This window comes from Physella acuta, unplaced genomic scaffold, assembly GCF_028476545.2.
Source record: "Physella acuta isolate Inbredline_101_S28 unplaced genomic scaffold, ASM2847654v3 ptg001153l, whole genome shotgun sequence".
Lineage (NCBI taxonomy): Eukaryota > Metazoa > Mollusca > Gastropoda > Physidae > Physella > Physella acuta.
Genome location: NW_026732670.1, coordinates 5316 through 31131, shown reverse-complemented (window position 1 = coordinate 31131; position 25816 = coordinate 5316). Strand labels below are relative to the sequence as shown.

Sequence of the window (25816 nt, the reverse complement as noted above, 5' to 3'; positions counted from 1 at the left end):
CACTCTGTTTACGGTCAGGAACTTCTAAAAGCATTGTCTGAATTACTCAGCGACTCCGTCCCGTCAAATGCAGCAGCAACGGTTACGGAAGTCTCTTCTCGGCTCGCAAGACATCAAGGGGCGATAATGTAGCTGGCTGTACAGCAGGGGTTAGGGTTACTAACGTGACTAGGTCAGACAACTCCGGCATTTGTCTCGTGACCACGTGACAGAGGAGTGTCAAGATGGTGGACGGCCGTGAGGTTTAGTCAGACGCCATTAGCGCGCGTCTTGGTTGTGATTGGGTGTTTGGAAATACGCGTTTTTGGATGTGGGTTCTGGAGCTTGAGGTTGGGTTCTGTGTGTGGTTAGGGTTGGGTTTTGTTAGGGTTAGGTTTTGTTAGAGTTGGGTTTTGTTAGGGTTGGGTTTTGTTAGGGTTGGGTTTTGTTAGAGTTGGGTTTTGTTAGGGTTGGGTTTTGTTAGGGTTGGGTTTTGTTAGGGTTGGGTTTTGTTAGGGTTGGGTTTTGTTAGGGTTGGGTTTTGGGACGTGGGCACTAGAGCGTGAGGTTTGATTCCGTGTGTGGTTAGGGTTGGGATATGGCGAATATGGGGTTGGCGTTGTCGTGTCGGTAAAGCGCATGGTTGCTAAACCGAAATATCCCGAATTCGCACACGCGGAGACAGCAACCCATCTAGGAGAGAATTCTCCAAACAACTGCTGCCTGGAGTTTTTGGTAGGACAACGGCTAATCTTGGCCCATAATGTTAAAATATGTAGATCTACACAACAACTAATCTTGATCCATAGTGTTAAAAATATGTAGATCTATACAACAGCTAAACTAGGTCCATAATGAAAAAATACATAGATCTATACAACAGTATAACTTGGCCCATAATGTTAATATGCAGATCCATACAAATACAGGTGTACATGAGTGTACACATATTATGTGTCTGGTTAGCTTACAACAGTCCAGCTCAAGTTAACGTTGCTACAGCTCAAGGTTATGTTACTACCCCATATCCTAACCCTAACCCTATTCCTAATCCTATCCCCAGATCCAAACCCCTAACATAACTGCAAACCGACAAAAAAAATCTACACGCTACAGATTTTTTCCAGTCCATATTAGAAACTAATTCTTCTGAGTGATTGTAAAGCTGTTAATGCACCAAACTATTTCCCCCCTAATCTCCGGGAAATTAGATTCCCCTGGTCATTTATGCTGATGAAGACTTCAGGTCGAATCTGCTTTTGGTGTGGAAACAACTCAACTCAATAGCTTTTTAGCACTGAATAAACTGTATTGTTCCCTTAGAACTGCCACCTTTTCAATGTTTCCGTAACTTGAATTCAGTTATAAAAATTGTTAGCTTCGGTTTGCTTTAGGCTATCAAATGTGCGATAACTATCTACAGCCAAAAAAAAAAAGTCTTGTAAAAAACAAATTAGATGTGTGTTAAGACATAGATAGTATAAAGACATAGATAGTATAAAGACATAGATAGATAGATAGGGTCTCATCTGGAATCTACAAAGAAAGAAACTGAGACGGGGGAAGAGAAATCCGCGGACTGACACGAACAGCGACACCGCACAGATGCGCTTCCGTAGGGGGATAATGGAACTAGCACAGCGGTTTGTAGGTGTCCATGGCTTGCGACATCAGGACACGGAGCGGCGATGGCGCCCGAATAAAAAAAAAACTCGTGTCACATAAAAACCACCCCACGGGCAGATGGTACGATTTATACAGGGGGGGGGGGGGAGCAAATCTGAGCCCAAGCCTTTTAAGTCCGGACAGCCCCTGGGGGTCAAGCTGGTTACTGTCCAACCGGACAGTTAAGATCGGTGTTCTCTGTGTTGAGGCCTGCCTGGCTGCTGGGGTGGGGGGGAGGGGTGCGCTGAGCCGGTGGAGTATGTGTCACGTGAGAGGAGCTAGCAGAACCAACTCGCAATGAAGGCTCTTTAGGGCGGTGTGCATTACTTTAGGACTAGAGGCTAAGCATCATTAAAAGTTGGTGGAGCTAGCACAGGATCAACTCGCAATGAAGGCTCTTGAGGGCGGTCTTCATTACTTTATGACTAGAGGCTACCACCAGCTGTAAGAGGAACAAGTCCACGACCAAGATGCCTTTGGTGCTGTTAAGGGCAGTCTATGCCCCTGTGAGACGAAAGACTCACACAACATCTACTACCTGGTGTAAAAATGGCGCGGGACTTGAAAGAAGTCCAATTTTTGAAGTGCACTAAAATAATATTTGACGAAGCTCTGAAACAGGATAATCCGATAATCCGCTGAAGTTGTTTCTGGTTCTTCTAATCCCGCGGCGAAAGTTCCAGATCAAACGGACCCAGCGTGAGCAGTCGGCAGTCAGACACCGGAGCAAAGTATCGATATCGGATGATTAGCTTTTGATCACTTCCACGCCAGTCATGATTAAACAATATTTTAAAGATACGGTGTGGGGGACGTTCATTGATTACTGTAAATGTGTGTGGGGAGGGGGTTGGAGGTTGGTGTGGGGGGACGTTCATTGATTACTGTAGAGGTGGGGGGTGTGAAGGTATGTGTGGGGTACGTTCATTGATTAAAGGTGGGGGAGGGTGTAGAGGTAGATGCGGGGGATGTTCATTGATTACTGTTGTTGCGTGTGTGTGTGTGGGTGGATAGGTCAGCGCCCCCCCCCCCCCCCCGGGGGAGTTTTTAATTTTAATAAAATTTAATTTGGTTGATTTCTATCTGTTGACGGTCTAGTAGATTTCTTACGTCTGTATTTGTCAGATAACATTTTACAAACAATGGAAGCTGAGTTCAACCAGTTCAGTAAAAGCTCTGCTACATGTAGCTCTCTCTACATGTATGAAACGCTACATGTAGCGTTGTGTACATGTATGATATATTAGTTTTGTGTACATGTATGAAATGCTACATGTAGCTCTATGTACATGTATGACACGCTATATATATCGCTTTGTATACATGTAAGGTATACTACATATAGCTTTGTGTACATGTATGGTGTACTACATATAGCTTTGTGTACATGTATGGTATACCACATATAGCTTTGTGCCCATGTATGTTATGCTACATATAGCTCTGTGTACATGTACATGATGCATGTATCTCTCTGTACATGTACGACAAGCTATATGTCGCCTTCTCTACATTCTAAACAAGCACTACATAATTGCGTGAAGTAATTTATGAAAACATCCCTTCATCCAATATCAAGAAAATATCATCAGGTTGTAAACGGGACGGATGCCATAAAACAACGATTGCTCACCAATTCAAAAGATATCGTTTCACCTTTTCTTTTAACAACTTGTCGATAACTTACAAGGCAGGGACTAGATAAAAATCCCCCTTCCCTGCATGAAAACACAATCTGTGCTGCGGAAAACTTTTCGCGATTAATTGCTGGAAAACTAGGTGCTGGATAATTGTGCGGTTTGAGTTATCGCTTTTAGAAGTTTACAACTCTTTACCCCCATTTGTATTCAACGTCAGCGTTGGTTTGGTTGGGTGGGGGAGGGGGGGGATTGGTGTTTTGTTTGATTTGATATGCGCGCGCATCTTTAACGTTAGGGCAAGAGTTTGTTGCGGGGGTGTTGTGTTTGTTGATGGGGGGTGTGGTGTTTGTTGATGGGGGGTGTGGTGTTTGTTGCTGGGGGTGTGGTGTTTGTAGCTGGGGGGTGTGGTGTTTGTTGCTGGGGGTGTGGTGTTTGTTGCTGGTGGGTGTGGTGTTTGTTGCTGGGGGGTGTAGTGTTTGTTGCTGGTGGGTGTGGTGTTTGTTGCTGGGAGGTGTGGTGTTTGTTGCTGGGAGGTGTGGTGTTTGTTCCTGGGGGGTGTGGTGTTTGTTGCTGGGGGGTGTGGTGTTTGTTGCTGGGGGGTGTGGTGTTTGTTGCTGGGGGGTGTGGTGTTTGTTGCTGGGGGTGTGGTGTTTGTTGCTGGTGGGTGTGGTGTTTGTTGCTGGGGGGTGTAGTGTTTGTTGCTGGTGGGTGTGGTGTTTGTTGCTGGGGGGTGTAGTGTTTGTTGCTGGGAGGTGTGGTGTTTGTTCCTGGGAGGTGTGGTGTTTGTTGCTGGGAGGTGTGGTGTTTGTTGCTGGGAGGTGTGGTGTTTGTTCCTGGGGGGTGTGGTGTTTGTTGCTGGGGGGTGTGGTGTTTGTTGCTGGGGGGTGTGGTGTTTGTTGCTGGGGGTGTGGTGTTTGTTGCTGGTGGGTGTGGTGTTTGTTGCTGGGGGGTGTAGTGTTTGTTGCTGGTGGGTGTGGTGTTTGTTGCTGGGAGGTGTGGTGTTTGTTGCTGGGAGGTGTGGTGTTTGTTCCTGGGGGGTGTGGTGTTTGTTGCTGGGGGGTGTGGTGTTTGTTGCTGGGGGGTGTGGTGTTTGTAGCTGGGAGGTGTGGTGTTTGTTGCTAGGGGGTGTGGTGTTTGTTGCTGGCGTGTGGTGTTTGTTGCTGGGAGGTGTGGTGTTTGTTGCTGGCGTGTGGTGTTTGTTGCTGGGGGGTGTGGTGTTTGTTGCTGGGGGGTGTAGTGTTTGTTGCTGGTGGGTGTGGTGTTTGTTGCTGGGAGATGTGGTGTTTGTTGCTGGCGTGTGGTGTTTGTTGCTGGGGGGTGTGGTGTTTGTTGCTGGGAGGTGTGGTGTTTGTTCCTGGGGGGTGTGGTGTTTGTTGCTGGGAGGTGTGGTGTTTGTTGCTGGGAGGTGTGGTGTTTGTTGCTGGGGGGTGTGGTGTTTGTTGCTGGGGGTGTGGTGTTTGTTGCTGGTGGGTGTGGTGTTTGTTGCTGGGGGGTGTAGTGTTTGTTGCTGGTGGGTGTGGTGTTTGTTGCTGGGAGGTGTGGTGTTTGTTGCTGGGAGGTGTGGTGTTTGTTCCTGGGGGGGGTGTGGTGTTTGTTGCTGGGGGGTGTGGTGTTTGTTGCTGGGGGGTGTGGTGTTTGTAGCTGGGAGGTGTGGTGTTTGTAGCTGGGAGGTGTGGTGTTTGTTGCTGGGAGGTGTGGTGTTTGTTGCTGGCGTGTGGTGTTTGTTGCTGGGGGGTGTGGTGTTTGTAGCTGGGAGGTGTGGTGTTTGTAGCTGGGAGGTGTGGTGTTTGTTGCTGGGGGGTGTGGTGTTTGTAGCTGGGAGGTGTGGTGTTTGTAGCTGGGAGGTGTGGTGTTTGTTGCTGGCGTGTGGTGTTTGTTGCTGGGAGGTGTGGTGTTTGTTGCTGGGGGGTGTGGTGTTTGTAGCTGGGAGGTGTGGTGTTTGTTGCTGGGGGGTGTGGTGTTTGTTGCTGGTGGGTGTGGTGTTTGTAGCTGGGAGGTGTGGTGTTTGTAGCTGGGAGGTGTGGTGTTTGTTGCTGGGGGGTGTGGTGTTTGTAGCTGGGAGGTGTGGTGTTTGTTGCTGGGGGGTGTGGTGTTTGTAGCTGGGGGGTGTGGTGTTTGTAGCTGGGAGGTGTGGTGTTTGTAGCTGGGAGGTGTGGTGTTTGTTGCTGGGGGGGGGGTGTGGTGTTTGTAGCTGTGGGTGTTGTGTTAGTTGCTGTGGGTGTTGTGTTTGTTGCTGTGGGTGTTGTGTTTGTTGCTCTGGGTGTTGTGTTTGTTGGTGGGGGGGGGGTGTTTATTGATGGGGTGTGGTGTTTGTTGCGGGGGGTGTTGTGACAACGCGCGAGTTCAAATCACGCGGGGTAAGGGGGAGCTAGCGAAACTTGAAAAAAAAAATTATGGCTGTGGTCTAAGATGAAAGCAAAGCTTTAAGGAGTGGCGGGGGGGGGGGGGGAGGGGAACTTCTTACTGAAGATATGATTATATAAAGATAGTTTATTGAGTTTTTTTTTTTTAAAGATGAAACTAGGATGAGATAAGGATAAGGTAAACAAGACATAGAGAGCCGAGAAATATTTATTCTGCAACTTTGGGAAGATGTAAAAGTCTGGAAACCAACAGCTGACAGACGGCAACTGATTTTAAGAAAGGTCGAAGCAGCTGTCTATGGGACGCGGGTTGGGAGGGGGGGTGCCAACAACTGACTTTAAGGAGGAGAGAAGCTAACAACTGACTATTCAGACGTAAAAACTTGAAGCAATGCGACGAGATCTTATCTGCAAATGTTTCTATCAAAACTGCAACATATATCTTTCAATCTTTAAAGTCATCCAGAGTTATCTCATCTCTTAATTAACTCATCGATGTTCTGACTATTATCTCACCGTCTCTTTGATCCTCCCCCACCCCCCCCCCCCCCACCCCCTACTTCCCCCTTTCTGGTTTTATCACTGGCCAAGTCCAAGCCTTAATTTCTGGATCAACTAAACCTTAATGAAAACAAATCGCTGCCCTAATCAGGCGACTGTCGCCCTGGCATCAGGGGGGGGGGGCTGAACTCTATTTATCTCGCGTTCTTAGGACAAATACATTCTGCTGATTTTTTTTTCATCAGAGCTCGTCAGACAGCTGACTTTTTTTTACCTGAACATTAGTACATACTGCTGACTTTATGCAGTAGTATATACAGCTGATGTTTTTTACCTGTATATATATATATATATATATATATATATATATATATATATATATATATATATATATATATATATATATATATAGCTAGTATAAACATCAGAGTTGAGTGTAAACACCACCATAACAATGGCTGTATCACCAGTATACAAAACATGTGTCACCACCTCAGACATGTTGTATTTATAAACTGTGTAAACTTCGTAAAAAACGAAAATGGCTCCATGTTAAGTTGGTGTCACCATTTTGAAAAGTAATAAACCGGGAGTGATCTCCCCTAAACTGTCTCGAATATTCTTATATAAAACAACAGGGGATGGGAACTCGGGATATAGTTATGATTTTTAATCCATTTTAAATACTTAAACTTTTTAAAATAAAATAGAATCTCATAGAAAAAAGTATTGCACACCAAGCGAACGCCGAATAAAGATGTTCATAATGGTGCGCAATATTATTAGTACTTTATAAATTTAGATGCGTTTTTGAGAAATCGGAAATAGCGTAAATTAGTACTTCCCGTCAACGGAAATTACTCCAAATTTGACAGAACGAAGAGAATTAGATTTTTTACTTACGTGTGAAATTTCATTTATCTATCTGAAATAGTACTTAAGTTATAGGCTTTTGAAAAATTCAAAGTAGAAAAAGTACCACTTCCGGTTATCAGAAATCGCTCAAAAGTTTATACGGATCTACGATTTTGATAAAATACTTATATATGAAATTTCATCAACCTAGCTGTAACGGTACTCAAGTTATCGTGTTTACACACACACACACACACACACACACACACAGACACACAGACACACAGACATACGGACAAGATTGCAAAATTATGTTTTTCCGTATCAGTGAGATGTAAAACGTCAAGATTTGTAAAAATCTCGATTTTTTTTGCACGATTACAAGACTTTCTCTATACTTCGTATATATGAGAAAGTAAAAATGGTTTTAAATTGGTGTCACCATTTCGGAAAGAAAAAAAGTTTTAAATTGGTAACACCGTCTGAACAAGTTATGAAAAAACGAGCTGATAAAAAAAACATGCCACCCCTCCCTCCCTCCCCCACCCTCAACAACTCTCCCAGCAAACACATGTATGACGTCACTTCCGGTATGTGGATTAAATCTTCATTTCCCTACCTGTTGATTGGCGGTAAGCTTGTTATGACACTAATTAAAATACCAATCAGGTGACAGGAGTTTTGGCCACTTCACATAGAAGCATTCGAGAAGTGAGATTAGAGTCCCCCCCCCCCCCCCCCCCACAACCACACCCACCCGCACTTCAGCTATCTGCGAGAATATTTGCCTCTTTCTCTTCGTTGTCTTCGGTTTGTTTTGTCTTTGGTTTTTCGTTCAAAAATGTCTTCGTTTTTTTTTCATTAAAAATTGTCTTCAATATTTTCCGTTAAAAGTTGTCTTCGGTATGTTTCGTTAAAAGTTGTCTTCGGTATGTTTCGTTAAAAGTTGTCTTCGGTATGTTTCGTTAAAAGTTGTATTGTGTTTTTTTCGTTAAAAGCTGTCTTCGTTGTTTGCTTTTTTTGTGTGAAAATTATCTTCAGTTTGTTTCGATAATTTTTTTTATCAATCGACTACCTGACACGTTTGATTTTTGCTCAGTTTTCAAAAAGTAATTTCGTTTCGGTCGTATTTTTGTTTTACATTTTAAATTGAAAATTAAATTTCTGAGTAAAAATGAAATAATCTTATTAGACTCTTTGTTTTTATGCTTTAAATTAAAAAAAAAAACGTTTACACTTTTTGTAAAACGTTTTTTCCGTTACATTATGACAGAAATTGCGAACTCGTGCATTGTAGCGTGTAAATTAAACGCAATTTCAAATCTAACGCTTGGACGAATTATGAAGGGATTACGAAAATAGCCCTTTCAGAATTGTAATTCGTATTTTCGCATTTGAAATATAAATTTAACACGATCGAATTTATGTGGGTAAATCGTTTAAGGAGGCCAAAAATATATGTAACGAGGCAAAGTGTAAATCCAGAAAGGGAATTGTACTGTTACATACAGTGTCAGACAACGAGGGGGGTTTGAGGGGGACTGACCGAAGTGTGAACACCTCACATTTTGTGGTGGGGGAGGTGGGAGTGACCGAAATGTGAACACTCCACATTTTGTGGCGGGGGAAGGGGGGACTGACCTAAGTGTGAACACCTCACATTTTATGGTGGGGAGGGGGGGGTGACCTAAGTGTGAACACCTCACATTTTATGGTGGGGAGGGGGGGTGACCTAAGTGTGAACACCTCACATTTTATGGTGGGGAGGGGGGGGGGTGACCTAAGTGTGAACATCTCACATTTTATGGTGGGGGAGGGGTGGTGACCTAAGTGTGAACACCTCACATTTTATGGTGGGGAGGGGGGGGGTGACCTAAGTGTGAACACCTCACATTTTATGGTGGGGGAGGGGTGGTGACCTAAGTGTGAACACCTCACATTTTATGGTGGGGGAGGGGTGGTGACCTAAGTGTGAACACCTCACATTTTATGGTGAGGGAGGGGGGTGACCTAAGTGTGAACACCTCACATTTTGTGCTGGTGACTGCTCTAGGAGTGACGTCAGATAAGCGGTTATCATGTCTATTGTTTTGATGAACCATTGTTAGTCGAGATGGGACGGAGTGGTCTAGCGGTAGAGAGCTGGACTGCTAGCCCGTAATTCGAGTTCAAGTCAGTAGACCGTCTCTGGGTGCACCCGATTCTAATGGGTACCTAACTCACGTTAAGGAAAGTAAAGGTGGCTGGGCATTGTGCTGACCACACTATCCCTTCACATGCCGAGGTCACAGAAACAAGTGAACTCTATATATTCAATGTATCCCGCACAACACGACCCGATGTTTGCATCATTGTGTGGTATTTGTACAGTCCCCCTCCCCCCTCCGGCCCCGCCCCCACGACATACACATCCACGGTCACCTGCATGTGCACTGACGTTATCCAGCACTAAATATTTTAGAGTTAACCAACACCACAAACTGATTGACATTTCTGATGGGCTCAGGAGTAGTATATTAGGTCCCTTTTGGTTAGTATGGGTGAGGGGGATGCGGATGCGGATGCGGATGCGGAACAAAGGCTATATAGGAAAATACTCCCTGCCTGGGTGAGCCGCAGGAACAATGACATATAGCAAAATACTCACCCACCAGGGTGAGGTGGGTGATCCGCAGGAACAACGGGATATAGTAAAATACTCCCTGGGTGATGCGGAGGTACACCGACATATAGTAAAATACTCACCCACCTGGGTGAGGGTGGGTGAGCCGCAGGAACAATGACATATAGTAAAATACTCACCCACCTGGGTGAAGGTGGGTGAGGGTGGGTGAGCCGCAGGAACAATGAGATATAGTAAAATACTCACCCACCCTAGGGTGGGTGATGCGGATGCGGAGTAGGTCAGTAGGTCACCTTTTGGTGACCTTGTGACGTAATTAGTAACATTATGACGTAATCATTGACCTAGTTACGTAATCATTGACCTAGTTACGTAATTTTAACGAGTTTTTTAATTAGTTTAATGAGTTTTTAAAATTTTAATTAATTTTTTTGACCTAGTTACGTAATTTTAATGTGTTTTTTAATTAGTTTGAATTTAATTTTTAAATTTTTAATTAATTTTATTAACGAGTTACGTAATTTAATGCGTTTTTTAATGAGTTTGAATTTAATTAATTTGATTTTAATTAATTTTTATTATCGAGTTACGTAATTTAATTACTTTGATTGTATTTTTATTTTGTTTAATTTGTTTGTTTACTTGTTGTTTAATTTAATTACTTTGTTTATATTGTGTAATTTTTTATTGAGTAGTTACGTAATTTGATTATTTGTTTACTTTTTAATTATTTTTATTGACGAGTTACGTAATTGGATTTTATTTATTTTTTATTTTGTTTATTTTTAATTTTATTTTATAATTAGTTTGAATTCAATTTAATTTTATTTTATAATTAGTTAAATTATTATTAACTAGTTACGTAATTTGATTTTAATTACTTTTGTTTATTTATTTATTTGATATATTTCTTTTCTTTGTTGTTTAATTTGTTGGTTTGTTTATTTGCTTGTATATATGTTTTAAATAAAAGACTAACACTAGCGTGGACTTTGTATAGGGACCATTCAGCAACACAACGAACGTTACAAACATAGAACATCCATTAAAGATAACGATCAGCCACAGCTGTTACGTATCGACCCGCCCGCGAAGTTTTCTCACCGCTGCCCGTTTTAATGGGAATGTATTGATCGCAGCCGCTGGCCCATCACAGCATGATGTCCCACCTAATTAAATTTTTTTGTTATGCTTCACCGAGTTACCCCCGCTCGGTTGACGGGTTATGGTAATTAACGACATACATTAAGTAGCTTTCCGCGAAGCACTTAGGTCATTATGCAACAGCTGTTGTGCGACAGCTGGTGCTGTAATTAGGCCGTTCAACCGGACAAATGACCGCGAAAATTGTGTTCTAATCACTTCAACTTCGGACTTCAAATCAAGCGTCACCGCGACTTATCCAGCCTGCGACCTCTGTTGACTCCTGAGACTAAACCCACGCCAGCTTTACCAACCATCACATCCACCTAACCCTATACGGACCACATCTTTTGTGCGTGTTTATTCTATTAAAGGTAAGGTTAATATTACTTTTTGTTTTAAGGGAGCTAACCCCATTAAAATACCCTTTAAATAAATAAGTATCTAAATAAGTATTCATATGTATTCCTTTTAGTGTACAACCGACCCTACGAGACAGACTAACCATCGACCGAACCTATTGAGCTACCTACCCATCCCCGAGGCACCCACTGAACCAAACGTTCCAGCTACATCCAACTACACCATTTCGGATCTCCACACACAGCTAACTTCACGTTCAGCTTACGCGTTCAAATCCATAGGTACGTTCATTTTTAATTTTGTTTTAAGTATGATTTTTGTTTCATGCATTTTATTTTATGTATTTATTTTTATTCTACAGCCAGTGACCTACCCAGTCATCCAACTACTAGACACTTCGTCAATAATGCAAACCGCCCAGTCTACCACCCATCCAGCCATGAGCCGTAACAAGTGTGACATATGCAACCGTGTGTTCACCCGCAAAGACGGTTTGACAAGACATCACGACTCTGTTCACCGCCGACAAGGACATCTCTGTACAACATGCGGGAATCTATTTACACGACTTGACAATTTAACAAGACATTGTAAAACAACACACACCAACCAAACATCACCGACCGACACCCCATCAGCAACCGATAGACAAACTCCACAACCACTATACGTGACCGACAGACAAACCATGCAACCCCTAGCAGCGATCCAAACAACTCGTACCATGACCAACACTATTCCATTAAAGCGACATACGATGTATGACGACATAGCAAACAACAAACGCGTAAAGACTAACAACGACAGTAACGTTAATTCACACACCACTATTTTTCCTGTAGACGACCTACCCATGATACGTTATACATGTGACATATGTGAGCATGCATTCACCTGCAAACATGGTTTGAAACGACATCACGATACGGCACACAGACGACGAAGACATACATGTAGAGAATGTTTGCAAGAATTTACAAGAAAATATAATTTAACGAACCACTATAAAATACCACACACCATCAAAACATCACCAGACGACACATCAGCGACCGACACGAATATCCCATAGGATGACTTCTCACAGACATCTCCTTACACCCAACACAGAAACTCACTTTCTTACTTTTATATTAAAAGACAAGTAGACACAATGTGACATCTCCCCTAGACTGTAGACCGATGGGGTTGTTTTTATTCAATAAAAATTTATTATATATGGTCTTTTGTGATTTTTTTAATGTGTTATTGTTTTGTTACTTGTCCCTGAAAGTTATGTAACTCGGTATCCTGTATAAGAGGTATGACTGGAATCAAAATCACGGGAGAGAACGTGACGTACATCGCGATATTTGAAAACAGGGCGATGTTTAACCTCAACCAAAAAAGACAATGAACCTAGAAGGAAGACGAATATATATCTTAGTCTTGCACCAGATTACCTTCCCATGTTCACTTTAGTATTACAGTTTTCATCAAACTTCTTTTTGACTTGAACTTCGTTAATTTTTAAGAAAGTTTACTTATACATAATACATTACGTCTAAGGACAATTTTTTATTTTTACCACTCAATGTATTTTCTTTTTCTATATCTTACATTGTCATCTTAATTTTTGATCACCTTAGTAAAAATTTGCTTAAGATTATAAACTTCAAGTTTTAAAAAACAACAACGTTATAGTACGTCGTGTCAAATGACACACCGTTTAAAATGTCTACATTTAAAGTTCACCAAAATAATGACGTAAAATCTAAATATGATATGACGTTAGCATACATATCATTCAACCTAATCACTCTAAAGTACAAATCAATAATTTTTATTGATTAAGGGGCTGGGTGAGTTATTTTTATTCGGGTGCCCAGGGAAGGTTTGGAGTTGGTTGGGACAGATTTTATACACGAGTCGGTGACGTTTTCACCGAGGCAGGGTTCGAATCTAGACCATGCATGTTTTGGAATTGTTAGGGAGAGTTAAACTAAGGTTGGTGAAGTTTTCACCGAGGTTTGTTTTGAACTCGGAACATTCATGTTTTGGAATCGGTAGGTGTAGAGTCCATACTAGGGTCGGGGAGTTTTGCTAACACTGAGGCAGGTTGCAAAGTTGGCACATGCATGTTTAGGAATTGATGGTAGCCGAGTTCATACTAGTGTCGGTGAAGGTTGGTTTTGATCTCGGAACATGTATGTTTTGAAATTGTTGGTAACCGAGTTCATACTAGGGTCAGGGGAGTTTTTGTTAACACCGAGGCAGGTTGCAAAGTTGGTACATGCATGTTTAGGAATTGTTGGTAGCCGAGTTCATACTAGTGTCGGTGAAGGTTGGTTTTGAACTCGGAGCATGCATGTTTTGAAATTGTTGGTAACCGAGTTCAGACTAGGGACGGGGGTGTTTTCACCGAGGCAGGTTACAAAGTTCGTATATGCATCATTGGAATTGTTAGGTAGAGTTAAACTAAGGTCGGTGAAGTTTTCACCGAGGTAGGTTACAAAGTTGGTACATGGATGTTTAGGAATTGATGGCAGTCGAGTTCATACTAGGGTCGGGGAATTTTGTTAGCACTGAGGCAGGTTGGAAAGTTGTTACATGCATGTTTGGGAATTGTTGGTAGCCGAGTTCATACTAGTGTCGGTGAAGGTTGGTTTTGAACTCGGAACATGCATGTTTTGGAATTGTTGGTAGCCGAGTTCATACTAGTGTCGGTGAAGGTTGGTTTTGAACTCGGAACATGCATGTTTTGGAATCGGTAGGTGTAGAGTCCATACTAAGGTCGGTGAAGTTTTCACCGATGGTGGTTTCAAAGTTAGTACAGGCATGTTTTGGAAGTGTTAGGGGCCGAGTTCATAGTAGTGTCGGTGAAGGTTGGTTTTGAACTCGGAACATGCATGTTTTGAAATTGTTGGTAACCGAGTTCATACTAGGGACGGGGGCGAGGGCGGCGAACAAAATTGTCGATGTAGGTAGGGTGCAAGAGATATTCAACGAGGAGTGGTGTCTACAAGTTATGTATCCCAGTCTGTTGGAGTGGTTTCTAGGGGGTTGTGATATTAGTTGAATAAATATTTGTCTGTAGGATTGTCATACAGCCTTTGTCTCTTAAATGGAATAGGTATAGTGCGGGTAGTAGTAGTAGTACGGTCTGTTTATCTAACGGTTGGTATTGAGGTTAGTGTGATGACGCAAGGTTGGATGGGAGAAGGGGAACGGGGTTGCGGACAAAGGGAAGGGGAAGGGCGAATAGTGATAAAAATAACTCACCCAGCCCCTTAATCAATAAAAATTATTGATTTGTACTTTAGAGTGATTAGATTGAATGATATGTATGCTAACGTCATATCATATTTAGTTTTTACGTCATTATTTTGGTGAACTTTAAATGTAGACATTTTAAACGGTGTGTCATTTGACACGACGTACTATAACGTTGTTGTTTTTTAAAACTTGAAGTTTATAATCTTAAGCAAATTTTTACTAAGGTGATCAAAAATTAAGATGACAATGTAAGATATAGAAAAAGAAAATACATTGAGTGGTAAAAATAAAAAATTGTCCTTAGACGTAATGTATTATGTATAAGTAAACTTTCTTAAAAATTAACGAAGTTCAAGTCAAAAAGAAGTTTGATGAAAACTGTAATACTAAAGTGAACATGGGAAGGTAATCTGGTGCAAGACTAAGATATATATTCGTCTTCCTTCTAGGTTCATTGTCTTTTTTGGTTGAGGTTAAACATCGCCCTGTTTTCAAATATCGCGATGTACGTCACGTTCTCTCCCGTGATTTTGATTCCAGTCATACCTCTTATACAGGATACCGAGTTACATAACTTTCAGGGACAAGTAACAAAACAATAACACATTAAAAAAATCACAAAAGACCATATATAATAAATTTTTATTGAATAAAAACAACCCCATCGGTCTACAGTCTAGGGGAGATGTCACATTGTGTCTACTTGTCTTTTAATATAAAAGTAAGAAAGTGAGTTTCTGTGTTGGGTGTAAGGAGATGTCTGTGAGAAGTCATCCTATGGGATATTCGTGTCGGTCGCTGATGTGTCGTCTGGTGATGTTTTGATGGTGTGTGGTATTTTATAGTGGTTCGTTAAATTATATTTTCTTGTAAATTCTTGCAAACATTCTCTACATGTATGTCTTCGTCGTCTGTGTGCCGTATCGTGATGTCGTTTCAAACCATGTTTGCAGGTGAATGCATGCTCACATATGTCACATGTATAACGTATCATGGGTAGGTCGTCTACAGGAAAAATAGTGGTGTGTGAATTAACGTTACTGTCGTTGTTAGTCTTTACGCGTTTGTTGTTTGCTATGTCGTCATACATCGTATGTCGCTTTAATGGAATAGTGTTGGTCATGGTACGAGTTGTTTGGATCGCTGCTAGGGGTTGCATGGTTTGTCTGTCGGTCACGTATAGTGGTTGTGGAGTTTGTCTATCGGTTGCTGATGGGGTGTCGGTCGGTGATGTTTGGTTGGTGTGTGTTGTTTTACAATGTCTTGTTAAATTGTCAAGTCGTGTAAATAGATTCCCGCATGTTGTACAGAGATGTCCTTGTCGGCGGTGAACAGAGTCGTGATGTCTTGTCAAACCGTCTTTGCGGGTGAACACACGGTTGCATATGTCACACTTGTTACGGCTCATGGCTGGATGGGTGGTAGACTGGGCGGTTTGCATTATTGACGAAGTGTCTAGTAGTTGGATGACTGGGTAGGTCACTGGCTGTAGAATAAAAATAAATACATAAAATAAAATGCATGAAACAAAAATCATACTTAAAACAAAATTAAAAATGAACGTACCTATGGATTTGAACGCGTAAGCTGAACGTGAAGTTAGCTGTGTGTGGAGATCCGAAATGGTGTAGTTGGATGTAGCTGGAACGTTTGGTTCAGTGGGTGCCTCGGGGATGGGTAGGTAGCTCAATAGGTTCGGTCGATGGTTAGTCTGTCTCGTAGGGTCGGTTGTACACTAAAAGGAATACATATGAATACTTATTTAGATACTTATTTATTTAAAGGGTATTTTAATGGGGTTAGCTCCCTTAAAACAAAAAGTAATATTAACCTTACCTTTAATAGAATAAACACGCACAAAAGATGTGGTCCGTATAGGGTTAGGTGGATGTGATGGTTGGTAAAGCTGGCGTGGGTTTAGTCTCAGGAGTCAACAGAGGTCGCAGGCTGGATAAGTCGCGGTGACGCTTGATTTGAAGTCCGAAGTTGAAGTGATTAGAACACAATTTTCGCGGTCATTTGTCCGGTTGAACGGCCTAATTACAGCACCAGCTGTCGCACAACAGCTGTTGCATAATGACCTAAGTGCTTCGCGGAAAGCTACTTAATGTATGTCGTTAATTACCATAACCCGTCAACCGAGCGGGGGTAACTCGGTGAAGCATAACAAAAAAATTTAATTAGGTGGGACATCATGCTGTGATGGGCCAGCGGCTGCGATCAATACATTCCCATTAAAACGGGCAGCGGTGAGAAAACTTCGCGGGCGGGTCGATACGTAACAGCTGTGGCTGATCGTTATCTTTAATGGATGTTCTATGTTTGTAACGTTCGTTGTGTTGCTGAATGGTCCCTATACAAAGTCCACGCTAGTGTTAGTCTTTTATTTAAAACATATATACAAGCAAATAAACAAACCAACAAATTAAACAACAAAGAAAAGAAATATATCAAATAAATAAATAAACAAAAGTAATTAAAATCAAATTACGTAACTAGTTAATAATAATTTAACTAATTATAAAATAAAATTAAATTGAATTCAAACTAATTATAAAATAAAATTAAAAATAAACAAAATAAAAAATAAATAAAATCCAATTACGTAACTCGTCAATAAAAATAATTAAAAAGTAAACAAATAATCAAATTACGTAACTACTCAATAAAAAATTACACAATATAAACAAAGTAATTAAATTAAACAACAAGTAAACAAACAAATTAAACAAAATAAAAATACAATCAAAGTAATTAAATTACGTAACTCGATAATAAAAATTAATTAAAATCAAATTAATTAAATTCAAACTCATTAAAAAACGCATTAAATTACGTAACTCGTTAATAAAATTAATTAAAAATTTAAAAATTAAATTCAAACTAATTAAAAAACACATTAAAATTACGTAACTAGGTCAAAAAAATTAATTAAAATTTTAAAAACTCATTAAACTAATTAAAAAACTCGTTAAAATTACGTAACTAGGTCAATGATTACGTAACTAGGTCAATGATTACGTCATAATGTTACTAATTACGTCACAAGGTCACCAAAAGGTGACCTACTGACCTACTCCGCATCCGCATCACCCACCCTAGGGTGGGTGAGTATTTTACTATATCTCATTGTTCCTGCGGCTCACCCACCCTCACCCACCTTCACCCAGGTGGGTGAGTATTTTACTATATGTCATTGTTCCTGCGGCTCACCCACCCTCACCCAGGTGGGTGAGTATTTTACTATATGTCGGTGTACCTCCGCATCACCCAGGGAGTATTTTACTATATCCCGTTGTTCCTGCGGATCACCCACCTCACCCTGGTGGGTGAGTATTTTGCTATATGTCATTGTTCCTGCGGCTCACCCAGGCAGGGAGTATTTTCCTATATAGCCTTTGTTCCGCATCCGCATCCGCATCCGCATCCCCCTCACCCATACTAACCAAAAGGGACCTAATATACTACTCTCAGGTTCTGATTTTGTTGTCATTTTGAGATAACCGATTGTCCGATTTTTCTAAAGAGCCGCAACTCTAGAGTTTAAATATTTAGAAAAAGAAGCTAGTTATCGTTCCTTAACGGGACGAAGACGATATTCCTCTGCTTTGTGAGTTGTCACCATAAGTCACCGCTTGCACACCTTTAAAGCACTCTCACATACACACAGACACACCATCAAGTAAAATCACCACACCCACATACACACGCTCACCTACATATTCACACACATTTCACATACGCACACTCTTACATACACACATAACACACTCAAACACTCACCCTCACTCACATACACACACCAACCTACACACCCTCTCATACCCACACACAACACCCACACAAACGTGTACCATCACACACAGACACCGTGCCGTGTATCTCTGACCAGTCCTAACCGCCCACTCTCAAATCCATCACGTGTCACAAATCAACCAATCAGAACTACCGGCGCTTGTTTTGTTGTCACATTTAATGCATGAACTCCCACACACAGTGGCGACCCCTGGTGGTCAATAAATTATATCGGACCAACGATAACCTAACACTTAATGTATTATTTAGTCTATAAATGCAAGTGACATATGAATAATTAACCTCGATATTTGCGGCTAAGTTCAGGTAGGGAGTGTGTGGGGGATGGGGGGGGGGGGGGAATCTCAGAGTCACCGGAAGTACAGAGTTACCGGAAACACAGAGTCACAACAAACTTCATTACCTCAAACTCAGAGTCTCCGGAAGTCTTATATTGACTGATGAGCTAGCACCAGATTTCCGCTTTTTGGGCAACTTTTTTATAGCAGGCGACACATTATATGGCTCAACATTATGTGACTAAACCACACAAACACCCCACCACCAATAGCAAACTTAAACACCACCAAAACAGATCCCAACATTACCACAACCAGAACTCAAAAACACCTTAAGTAACACAAAACACCATCCGCCATCACATTCCATTACATCAGGCTAAATATATAACGCTAACTATATAACGCTTTGTATACTGCTAATTATATAACGCTAACTATATAAAGATAATTATAAAGATATGGATTCCAGATACAACAAAACCCACAATCACCCCCCCCCCCTCTCACGCCTCCCCCCCCCCCCCCGATTAACATTCATTATGATTGAGAACTATAAGAATTTTCACCGGTGATATATAACCTCTTTAACGAAAGCTGGCGTATAAAATCGTTTGAACATAATACAGCGAGTGGAATCGATTTCTTCGTCTGTTGTAGTCGTGTTGTATCGATAACATTTTAATTATTTGACTAAATAAAATTAATTTGTTTTTTGATTCCCGTGTAGTGATACGTCGAATTAAAAATATCAAAGATCGGAGTGTCTTAGTTTAGACGGCCACAATATTAGAGGTTTGCACTGACTGTCTTATACTTTAGACGGCCACAATTCTACTGGTTTGAACTGGCGGTTTTATTTTAGACGGCCACAAGATGCAGATGATGATACTAGCGGCCGTATTTTAGACGGCTATAATTTAACATTAGAGATTTGCACTGACGGTTGAACCATATAGGGCCAAAAACATTAGACGATAGTTCTAGCGACCTTATTTATCAGACGGCCAAACTAATTAAGGTTCTCTTGTACTTAGAGGATAGGAATATCATACGTTAGAATTAGACGGCCAGCGTGTTAATTGGGTGTCGTTCTAGACGGCCATAAAATTAGACGGCCATCATTCCAAAAGAGCATTAAAAACATTAATCTGATGAAGATACGCCTTCGATTATCTTTAACGTAACAGGAAACCACCTCTACAGATCTCCTTTAATCAAATCTATAAATAGCGTCCATTGCAAAGTGCTCACTGTTAAAATACTTTGTCATCAGTTTATTTCCTTTAAATTTCCATTCAAGACTATAAAAAAGAATTCTGTTGTAAATGAGAATTAGTAGTTAAAAACATCTTACGCTTTTCAGAAAAAAAAGAAAAAAAATCTGCAGAAAAAAATGTTAACGTTAAAAAAAGAGACCAAAATAATAGGCTGTCTTTCACAATTCTGTCCCTTTCAGCCCAATGAAAAGGGGAGCGAATCGTTAACCGTGATATTTTAAGTGTTCGGGAAATCCCAATTAAACTTCGGCACATATGCGTCGCACCACACTCGGAAGCCCCGAGCAGTGTGTAAGGATCGAATTATTTTTCTGGGGCTGGGGAATGTTTTTTTTTTTTAAAAAGATATTTTAGTCATTGTAATTTAGGATTTTAAATGTCATCATTTTATTAGAAATAGGGCTAAAACTACATTAAATCATTCTCGGATATACAACTACTATAGCATACATTCGAAAGGGTTTAAAGCAAGTCTACATAATGTATATGTGGAGAGGATAAACTCGTAGTGACGTCATTAAATTTGCGTACAAATCATTAAAGTTGTGTCCCTTTAGCGTAACCGCCCGTACGGCAGGTTAGGTAACTCATTTGTCCACTTAACACACGTGTAGTGTACTATCTAAATCAACTGAACGTTACGTTTTTGAGTTGTCCTCCTTGAATATAAAGAATAAATCTCGAAATTTCTTTTCATGTTTCCATTAACCCTTTATCTACTGACGGTCCTTATAAGTACCACTTTAATTAAAAGGCGTTTCCAAGCTTAGCATATTAAACTAGTTTTAATAGGAATAAACCCCCGGTTTCTTTCTGAAATGTTAACACCAAGAAATGACATTTAAAAGAGAGGACTATTCAGTCAAGCGAAACAACTAGTAAAGACATTACCATCCAACGTTAAAACATTCAGCCAATTGAACAAGGCAAAAATCAATCAAAGCATCAGTGCTACTAGAGTATGGACCCTGTAATTAAAAATTATCTAATTAAAATTGTATCTAAAAAAACTAAACGCCACTTGAGCGGAATCGACCTCAGCTTATTGAATGTTTCCTTCCACTGTTGATGATTTTATCGGTTAGCGAACAGGTTTTTTTGGCAGCTTTATAATGGATTTAAATATTTAAAAGATGCATAACATATTTTTAAAAACATAACGAACATATTTTGGCACTAAATTGGTGTACATTGTATTAAGTTTAAACTTTATATAAATTCCATCATATCTCCCTCTCTCTCTCTATATATATATATAAATATATATATATAGTTATATACATACATATATATATATATATATATATATATATATATATATATATATATATATATATATATATATATATATATATATATATATATATATATATATTTCCGTGATCTCTTCCTGTTATAAGACAATAAGCTAATATAAAATGTATAAATACCACATCGCCTCGCCGCAAGAAGTAACTGGGCGAAATGATTCTGTTAGGGTGAGTGAAGAGGAACAACAGAAGACATCGAACCAGCGCCTAGAGGTCAGCCTGTCCGTCACGGCCGGAAGATGGCCACTGGGTGATGTCGTTAAGAAATTAGATACCACGCGTCAGCAGGTTCTTAGCATGTCGCACCCTCAGCTCCATTATTAATGGGACGTTTAGCGTCTCTAATGTAGTGAGTTGTTCTAAAGATTATTTTGTTATAGTTTTAAGGCGGGGAGGGTGGGGGTGGAGAAGGAAGGTCAGGTGACCGTGACTTGTGTGAGCTCACATGCCTGGATGCACTCACGTGGTTGGGAGCAGACGGATATTTTTAACTTTAAGAATTACGCGCCGTAATATGGCTTCCGTTTTTTCTTACACGTTACAGATTGCAAGAAAGATGGTTATATCTTGTTGTATGCGCTAATCTGCTGTTGTTTTTAACCAACTATTTAGTGTGTAGTGTAAATCTATCGAAAGACGAATCAATATGTAGACCTTCATATGGTTTCATAACACATAAATTATTTATGTAATAGTAATGCAATGATAACTATCTTAAAGCAAGTAAACGTTCTTCTACTTAACGTAACACTATGTAGCTAAATCTATTGTTGAAATGCCTGGAGTATTTTTGGAAGTTTATAAGTTGATTAGATGTTCATTTCGCAATTTACTTAGTTACCCGACATCAAAAATAGAAATGCGAGCCAAACGTAAAATGGGGTTCAGAGGGCCGAACTTCGGCTCCCTATTCTGGAAAGAAATTACTTTAAGGGCCTGGATCCTACTCGGTGGTCACCTTTCTGGAACCTTGGACAGCAGAAGATGGCTCAAGGCAAGCAGGGTGAGCGAGGGACGCACTAATGAGGGAGGGGGAGGGAGGGAGGCATACACAATACGCCCGTTATTTAGTTCTCCATTGGCGAGTATTAGATATGAATTTTTAAAACCTTCAACAGACCGGAGAGGGGGGTGTGAGGGTTGGAGGTGAGGGGTAGGGGGTGGATGGTAGAAGGTAGAAGGCGGTGGGGGGGGGGGGAATTGCTGTTCCGTGTTTCTGGTAATACGGACGTTGACATTTCAGAATATTTAATTTTACGATTATTTCTTTTAAAATACTAGGGCGTGTTTCCACTTCTATCGCTGATTTCAACAATGTTTTTTTTTTTAAGTTTATTGCCGCGATTGTAAAATATATTGAATTTTGCTAGATCGATTTGAATGCAAAATAGAAAATTATTGAAGTTAAAAAAAAATTAGAAAATTGCTTTTGTATTTCTGTTATTGAATGCGTGAATTCACCTTTAGGCTAAAAATAAACCAACGAGTCGATTTTCTAAGGGGGCAGGGCTGATCTTACTTTATCGTGTAGTTTGTACTGCAAGCTTGACTGATCTTACTTTATCGTGTAGTTTGTACTGCAAGCTTGACAGTCGAGTGTCTTGACACGATTTTTCCCCCGCCTCGAGGGCGCGGAGTTGATTGACATCTGCGCGTGCACTCGGTGTTAAGTCACGCCGCGGCAGGGGTCGAGATCTGGTGCTAATAGGGAACTTGCTGTCACCTTCTTCGTCTGTCTGTCTGTTTGTCGGTCGGTCCGTCCGTCCGACCATCTGTTCGTACAACTATCCGTCCGTCTATCCGTCCGTCCATATGTCCGTCCGTCCGTCCGTTCGCCTAACCTGTAAGTCCGTCAGTGTATCTGTCTGTTTGTGTGTCTGTTTATTTTTCTATGCGTCTGTCTATGTGTCTTTATGTTTGCCTGTATGTCTGTTCATCCTGCCGTCTGTCTGTCCGTCTATGTGTCTGACCGTCTATGTGTCTGTCCGTCTGTCCATATGTCTGTCCGTCTGTCCATCTGTTTGTCCGTCAGTCTGCTAGCATTGATCCATTTCATATGCTGCATGCGACCCGTACTGCATGCGACGCGTATCGAAACACTAGAATCCACTCTTGCATCTATATAAAAGCATCTTAATTTAATTGCATTTCCGTTAAATAAAACAATATTCAGAAAACTAGATATTGCACTCAAAGTTTTAAAGCGAAATCGAAATTCTTACATTAGTGAATTCAAATTACACAAAGCTAAATCATTAGGGGTGGGGCGGGGACCCATTTTAAACATTATTGAAAAATGATAATAATAATTAATACAAGTTGAAGTTAAGATGTGAAGGATATGTACAACTTGTTTACACCTGACATCTTTTTACTAGTTTCAAATCCCGCTATTCAGCGATGCCAGCCACTAAAGCTAATGACCCCTCTAGATAAGATTATGATTTAAAAAGGATTTCCCAATTACCCAGCTCTTTCATCTTTAGAAGCACCAGTGCACTATCGGTGTTTAACATCTTTGTCACACCATCGGCCAACGACGCCAGCGTCAATATTTAATTGGTGAAATTATATCTGCTTCAAGACGTCTATGTTTCAGTTTAATCTCCCTTGTTAAATGTTATTCGTGGAAGGGAGATTAAAAAATGTCTTATACATAATTGACCGTTTGGTATTAAACGTTGATTAATTCTTATTTATTTGCGAACGACTAATCTTAAAAAAGTAATTATAAGTTGATCAACATTTAGTACAACACATTTTATCACTTGGATTTCTTTAATTTTTAAAATTAGCATCATTTTACATTATTTATAAACAGTTTAGATTTTCTTGTTATTAATTAATATAAGAAAGGAGAATAAAAATTTTAAGTGTTATTTAAAAAAAGATTATCAGCATCATAATAGGAAAATGGAAGTTAGGGAACAGATGGTAAACGAACATTATCGTTTATTGTTAAAGCGAATTAATAAAGAAATTTTGACTCCCTTTAAAGTAAGGGTCTATAATAAAAAAAATGGAAAAGATGATAAAGTATGACTAGATCGTGTCAGAGAAAAAGATGTGGTGTGGTGGTTAAACGCGACACCATCCTCCCAAGATAGAGCCACCCAGAGTTTCTTCCAGGCATCTCTTCGGGGGGGCGAAGCCCCCCCCGAAAATTTTTTACCGCCCCCCCGAACGAAATGAAATTTATATAATTTATATAGAAAATATATACTTTTAACAGTGTCCGCCCCCCCGAAGAAAGTTTACCGCCCCCCCGAAGATTTCAAAAGCCCCCCCGGAGAAAAAAGTCTGGAAGAAACACTGGAGCCACCTTAGGTGCGACACTATCCCACTTGCCACACTGGGTACCACATCATCCTATTACAATCAAGATTATGTCGTAATACGACTGTTACAATCAAGATTTTGTCGTAACATAATTTACAATCAAGATTTTGTCGTAACATAACTTACAATCAAGATTTTGTCGTAACATAACTTACAATCAAGATTTTGTCGTAACGTACCTGTTATTATCAAGATTATGTAGTAATATAACTGTTACGATCAAGTATAGCCGTACGTAATACAAGCCGCCTTATTTGGTCGTTAAAAAAATAGTCATCATAATTAAGTGATAATGACGCTCTAATTTGTTCCTTTAAACTGTGTAAAAGGGGAGAGAAAAATGAAAGTTTATTTTTTCAAGGCTTGTGCATTTTTGAGCCAGAGTAAAGAATATTCTCATTACCAATTCCGTTGTTTCGTGGTTCGACATTCACCACCAGCCAATTCATGTGTTACAGGACATTTAAAGGGGAAAGTAAGTTCATTCTCCGTGTTAGATTTTTCTTGATGCGATTGATCGGCAAGCTGATATTTGTGTTGTTGAAGTAGTTCTATTTAAGTGATCTTCTTTATGTGATGTTTGAGTAGTTCTATTTAAGTTATGTTCTTTACGTGATGTTCAAATAGTTCTATTTAAGTGATGTTTTTTTGGTGATGTTCAAGCCCTTCTCTGTGACATTAATAATTTAAAAAATCCTACAATTCCTTGGTTTTCACGCTTCGCATACTAGTCAATGCCTAGGAAAAAGCAGGGAATCCGATTAGTTTCTCTGTGACCGAAGTCTGACTTAATGCCAAATGCCAAGTTCCCCACTTTGCTGGTAACCTGTATAATAGGTATTCTTGAATAGGGGGGTAGTACTAAATGAGGAAATAAACGAAAAGTAATTGAGATGGGATAATTAACTGGGGGTATTTAATCTGAGGGTTAATTAATGGCTGGGCGATAATTAACAGTTGGCAATGTCCATGACCCCAAGGGAGCATCCACCTACCACCATGGCACCAATCGCCATCCATAGCGGCAACACCCACCTACAACAAGGGGAGCATCCACCATCTATCTAGGAAACATCCACTATCCACTATAGGGGCATCCAACTTTCACAACGGTAACATTTACCTACAACCACAACATCCACCTATCACCACAGCAACATCCACCATCCTTCAGGGAAGCACCCACCATCCACTATACAGACATCCACCTAAAAATATGAGAACAATCACCATCCACCACAACATCCACCACCAGAAGAACATCGTGACAGCCACATCGTTCACTTTGATAAAACTTCTCCACCTGGCCCGGGAGTGATGAAATTAAACGGGAAACAACTCCAGCAAATTTGTCTATCCAAGCGACGACAGCCCTCGGTCTTCATGCCATCGACTCAACCCTCGCT

The 25816-nt window shown here is 40.5% G+C and overlaps 1 protein-coding gene across 1 annotated transcript in view; it reads right to left on the bottom strand.

The window, feature by feature from the left end:
• The window catches only part of LOC131956476 (putative cuticle collagen 91), a 55141-nt gene extending 31554 nt beyond the window's left edge, over window positions 1-23587 (bottom strand). Inside the window, exon 1 of the mRNA XM_059320937.1 lies at window positions 23539-23587. Within this exon, the coding sequence (XP_059176920.1) occupies window positions 23539-23587 (49 nt within the window). The remainder of the gene's footprint in view (window positions 1-23538) is intronic.
• Between the last annotated feature and the right edge of the window lie 2229 nt (window positions 23588-25816).